Source organism: Sinocyclocheilus grahami, unplaced genomic scaffold, assembly GCF_001515645.1.
Source record: "Sinocyclocheilus grahami isolate Dianchi unplaced genomic scaffold, SAMN03320097.WGS_v1.1 scaffold376.1, whole genome shotgun sequence".
NCBI lineage: Eukaryota > Metazoa > Chordata > Actinopteri > Cypriniformes > Cyprinidae > Sinocyclocheilus > Sinocyclocheilus grahami.
This window is the reverse complement of record NW_015505555.1, coordinates 458562-464350: the sequence shown is the minus strand read 5'-3', so window position 1 is coordinate 464350 and position 5789 is coordinate 458562. Positions and strand designations below refer to the sequence as shown.

At 35.6% G+C, this 5789-nt stretch overlaps 1 protein-coding gene and 1 long non-coding RNA gene across 2 annotated transcripts in view; one reads left to right on the top strand and one right to left on the bottom strand.

Moving 5' to 3' along the window:
- The first annotated feature begins 1483 nt into the window (after nt 1-1483).
- mrps35 (mitochondrial ribosomal protein S35) overlaps nt 1484-5789 on the top strand; it is a 9885-nt gene continuing 5579 nt past the window's right edge. Inside the window, exons 1-5 of the mRNA XM_016230730.1 lie at nt 1484-1752; nt 2189-2235; nt 2356-2523; nt 3997-4057; nt 4162-4301. Coding sequence (XP_016086216.1) covers nt 1605-1752; nt 2189-2235; nt 2356-2523; nt 3997-4057; nt 4162-4301 — 564 coding nt within the window. The 5' untranslated portion in view covers nt 1484-1604. The remainder of the gene's footprint in view (nt 1753-2188; nt 2236-2355; nt 2524-3996; nt 4058-4161; nt 4302-5789) is intronic.
- The window catches only part of LOC107549587 (uncharacterized), a 10240-nt gene continuing 6892 nt past the window's right edge, over nt 2442-5789 (bottom strand). The window contains exon 3 of the long non-coding RNA XR_001604578.1: nt 2442-2514. This is a non-coding gene — a long non-coding RNA (uncharacterized lncRNA). The remainder of the gene's footprint in view (nt 2515-5789) is intronic.

Sequence of the window (5789 nt, the reverse complement as noted above, 5' to 3'; positions counted from 1 at the left end):
TACATTTTAACTGTGAAATGTCAAAAAGACCCTTTTCTAATTCCTACACACGTCAAGACTATAAGAAGTCATTTTTAATCTTGCATCGATCACTTTATAAAACAAAAGAAATGAACTTTGAAATCAACAATACCTCTCTCCAGCAGGGCTCCTGATGTCTGTCAGTGCTTCATCTTCATCTTCATCATCATCATCTGAAGTGAACGCGTTACTTGCAGTGAAGAGGAGGAGAAGTGCTTCGGGTTGTCTGTGATGCTGTGAGTGAAACACATGTGTGGAGATGCAACAGCGTCTGTCAAGGCGGGCTCACGGAGGATGCTTTCGAAATATTTCAGAAACATAACAAATTCAGAGGTTTTGTCATATGTAAAGAGTATTACGCCATACTCTCTGGGGGAAAAATGATGACTCCGCTAATAATAACCAGTGTTTGGGAAAGTTACTTATAAAAGTAATGCATTACAATATTGCGTTACTCCATAAAAAAGTAACTAATTACGTTACTTAGTTACTTTTTATGGAACGTAATACGGTGCGTTACTTTTTAAATCTGGACAGGGCTTGCTTGTTTGTTTTTAAAATAAAAAAGTACTATTTTTGGCAAATATAAAAGCCTTTTCACTCCAAAAGTGAAATGAATAAACCTCAGGCTGAAGGAAAGTCAATTTACGTCCGTACAGTAGAATGCAGAAGAAGACATTTCAACACACTTCAGCAATAAACAAAGTTGTCTAGAGTAATTTGTGCTTATTAGTATGCTTGAACTGGATCATCGAAGCTCAGAAGCAAATAGAATGGGATTAAATGCATAAAGCATATTTGTGTTGTTTAACATTTAATTATTGCAGGTTTGAGTCATATTCTGAGTTGCATTATTTTTAATCATTTTGAGGAATACTGAATCTGTGTGTTGTTGTTTTTTTGTGAGTGAGATGAATTAATGCATATTCATATTTATTTTAGAGCTACAGTAACATCTGATTTCTCTCAACATGGGCACAGGAGAGCTGTTAGTCAATACATTGGGAAAAAAGTAACTTGCGTTAATTATTTGAAAAGGTAACGCAGATATTCTCTTGTAAATTAGAAAGTAATGCGTTACTTTACTAGTTACTTGAAAAAGTAATCTGATTACGTAACTCGCGTTACTTGTAATGCGTAACACTGATGATAATAATATAAAAATATCAAATTAATGTTAAACTTAATGTGTTTAACAAATACGTTATTTACAAGCAAAATTAGTTATTTTAGCTATATAATGTACGCGTTATTAATACCCTTATAACGTATCGCGAACGTGCTAGTCAGCTTAAAAAATAGTTCAAAACGATAATCAGTTAAAAACATTCTCTTAAAAACGCATCTCAAGACTTTCTGTTCAATTCATTCGTTTTCCATCTAGTTATATAACGCCAAAAGGCGTTCCAGCTTATATGGTTCACTCTCAGAATGTTACACTTAAATGTTGTTTTGAATAAAAAGCAGAGTTCGGTTCGTTAGTGTTTTCACAGCATTAGCATTTAACACGTCTCTCACGTTTTTAGCTTCGCTTTATTTGCGTCCATCCGGGCCGCCGTAGGCACGCTGCAGGTTTTTCCATCATGGCTGCGTACATCACTCACCCTGCGCTGTCCTCCTTAAGCAAAATAAACTGTAATATTAATGCAATATACTGCTTCATTTCATTCAGCAGGAGGATTTCAATCTCCTCCAATGTCCTCTCAACAAGCGCCGTGACCACAGAATCAGGTAAAAACCGTATTATCTGTTATTTAATCTATTTACAGTATTACATTATTATTAGCATATTATACTATTAGTAGTAGTATTACAGAGAGCTACAAAATCGTTTATTATAGAGCAAATATGTCATTACGTTACTAAAATGAACTACTACATTTAACTAACAAAGCTGGCATAATATTAAAATGTGATTGGACATGTACCATAGTACTACCATGGTATTCTTTGACTAAGTAAATACAGTTGTAAATTAATATGATAATCGTTCAGTACATTACTCATTCGATACCCATGGTGTTATCAGTTGATACCGTCACTGTACCATCAAATTCAGGGTTAATTGCTCGTCTGGCGTGTTGTATTTAACTAAATTGTTTATTATGGCCTAATATTATGTTACTTATTGAATGTGAGCTTATTTTCTGCACTCATCTGATTATAGAAGCTGCAGGCCGAGGTGTCCGGGGTCAGCGGAGGTCAAAGAGACAGGTTGTTATTACACTTGACCTCATCATACTCGTAATGCAGTTGGTCTGTGTTCTCATCTATCTTTATGAATCAGGTAAATAATATTATTATTAATAAAACACGTTTGATTGCATGGCACAGGCTGGGGAGCCCAGGACCGAGCGGATGACTGTGGATCAGGACTGGACCGCAGTTTATCCCACTGCAGCGTCGTTCAAACCGTCCACCGTTCCTCTGCCGGTGCGGATGGGATATCCCGTGAAGAGAGGCGTACCGCCTGCCAAGAAGGGCAACCTGGAACTGATGAAGGTGATCACGTCTTTTCAACTACATCTATTTAAAAACAAAATTAAAGCAAACTCGAGCAGAAGTGCGATGTACAATATTTATTTATGTATTTATTGGGGGTGGGGGGGGGGGGGGGTTCTGCTGGTCTTAAAAGGTCTTAAATTGCAGCAGAAAGTCTTAAATTCATAAAGCCATTGCATTGAATGTTGCATGCACTGCACTGCACAAAAACAAAACAATATCTTCCTCAATACTAATTTCAACATCCTTAAATCAAGACACATTTGAGATGCAAATTGAACATATGTGACCCTGGAGCACAAAACCAGTCATAAGTGTCAATTTTTGGAAATTGAGATGTATACATCATCTGAAAGCTGAATAAATAAGCTTTCCATTGATGTGTGGTTTGTTAGGATGGGATAATATTTTGCTGAGATACAACTATTTGAAAATCTGGAATCTGAGGGTGCAAAAAAAATCTAAATATTGAGGAAATCAGCTTTAAAGTTGTTCAAATTAAGTTCTTAGCAATGTATATTACTAATCAAAAATGAAGTTTTGATATATTTACGGTAGGAAATTTACAAAATATCTTCGTGGAACATGATCTTTACTTAATATCCTAATGATTTTTGGCTTAAAAGAAAAATGGATAATTTTGACCCATACAATGTATTTTTGGCTATTGCTACAAATATACCCCAGCGACTGCTTTTGTGCTGCAGGGTCACATATGAAGTCTTGTTTTTTGAGAAATTGAACACAATTAAGTGAGTTTATGCTTAAAACAAGAACAATTGTCTTTCAATAAGGTATGAAAACTTGTTTTCCCTTTTAATTAAGTAGATTTTTCAGAGTTCATTGGCAGATTTGTTCTTGTTTTAATCATAAACTCGCTGAGAAAACAAGATTTCTTATGTCATTTTTGTCATTTCAAGTAAATGTCTTGATTTAAGAATCTTTAGACATTTGCACTGGAAGACGAGACAAAATACAGATGAACACTTTTTTTTGCCGTGCGATCTCAAGCTATAGTACGATTTATTTCCATATTCCAGTGTTTGCGCTAATTAATGAATTGGAAAAATAATGGAGATCTTGCATTTTCAAACTTTGAAGTGTAGCTAATTGAGACCATATTGACATATTTTGTTCCATTCAAATTATTCCTTCATTTTAAATGTACCTTCATAAAACGTCAGAAACCCTGTTGTTTGTGCGTTATGATGTGCATGGCAGAGCATATCTCTAAGGTCAGTTTGTTAGGATGTAGACCTAGCATGTCTCTTTGAACAGAAATGTTTAGAATTTGGAACATATTTTTTTTTCTGCAAAAATGGAAACCCGTCTATATAGATTGTGGAAACCTTATTGTGAACTTTAAATAATGCTAACTGGTCCTATTCAGTTCGTCTTTTGTTGCATATACATCAAAACGTGACATTTGTAATAAAACACTTTTTTTTAATGACATGCTTTAATGTCTTTCAGATCCCAAACTTTTTACACTTAACCCCTGTTGCTATTAAGAAGCACTGTGAGGCCCTGAAGCGTGAGTTTTTTTCAGTTTTCAATAATGGACAGCAGCAAATGTTATGTGGCGCGCTAAATGAGAGAGAAAGTTTCGTAAATGTTTTCCCGGTTTAATTTGTCCAGAGTTCTGTACGGAGTGGCCGTCTGCCCTGGACTCGGATGAGAAGTGCATGAAGCATTTCCCGATCCAGGTGCAGAGTAAGGAATTCGTGTCCGCTGGATTGTCGCTGCAAAACCCAGACGCGAGGATAGTGACACTGAAGGTATGTCTGTCAGTTTTGTTTATTACTTTCTGGAGCTTAAATTAATATTTCCCAAATTATGAAGTTGTTTTTGGATATGACCTCTTTGTTCAAAACAGCCCAGCATCCACCTAGAAACCAGAGCTAAACTGCATATTCTGCTTGGTTTTCTTTCTGAATAATAAGCTGTTTGAATGGGCAGAAATTCGACAAATTTTCATTCCGGGTTTTTTTTTTTTTGCGTGTTTGTGTGTGTAACCATTCAGTTTTTCATCATCACGTATTTAGAGTAAACTGTGTGTAAATGGCATGTCAAAGCAAAACAAACTGCGGTTAGTCGCTTTACACGTCAGTCATGGTCTCTTTCTGTCTAAGTTGGTGTTTTTGGACAGAATATGCTGCGGAAGGGACTAGACAATTTACTGTCAAATGTGCGGCTACTTAAAAAATGAAGCATGATGTGAACTCTTTTTCTGCCCATACGGTCTCCTCTTAGCAGAATTATTTACACTTGAACATATTCAGTAGCACATTACGAAAGATACAGGAGAATTAAATGAGCATATACATTCCAGATAAGTACCGTATTGGCCCGAATATAAGATGACCCTGATTATAAGACGACCCCCCTTTTTCCAGATGTAGCTTTTGGAAAAAGGCTTTTTAAAAACCAAATCTTGTTTTTTCTCAGTAAAACACATTTTGTCTTCCAATTATTTTCATATTGCATATTTTTCCTATTTAAATTTTTGTTTTGAAAGTATGGTAAAAACTGGTAAAATGTACCAACAATCACATTAAAAATATGAAAAAAACAAACAAACAGGTAGCCCATCTGAATTAGGACATTTAGGCTATCCATCTAATAGTAGCCTACCAAAATCTTATTAACAGTAGAAGTTAAATCTTACTGTAGTCTTCAAATCTGGGTACTGTATTACGTTTTAAAATCACGAAGGGAGTTTGGTCGCATCAGGCTAACGTGACAGTCACGACTCATGAAGCGGTAAGGTTTTACTCACGATCTTTACAACACGCATTACATTACGTATTTCATGGCACACTCGTTTTATGCGTATTTAGCGCCACCTATTGTTGTGGGTGTATTATTGATATGTCAACGTCTAGACCCTGAATATAAGACGACTGCGTTTTTTCAGATGTATTTCCAAGAAAAAAACATCGTCTTATATTCGGGTCAATACGGTAATAAGTCATTTTTGCTTGTCGTCAATAAATGGATAAATACTCGTCAATGAAATGCTGTTACTTGAAGACATGCGTTAAATCTTAGGGATGTAACGATTACCGGTTTGACGATAAATCATGATAAAATTCCCCACGGTTAGTATTACCGTTTCATCTTTTAATTATCATTAAAACTGTATTCGATTACCGCGATTTGAAAAACTCACGATAAATAAATACTGTGCAGCATAAAGCAGAGTTTTAAGTAACAGTCTCACGTGCGCACAGCACGCAGAGTAGTTTCGTTTTGAGTGAAAACAG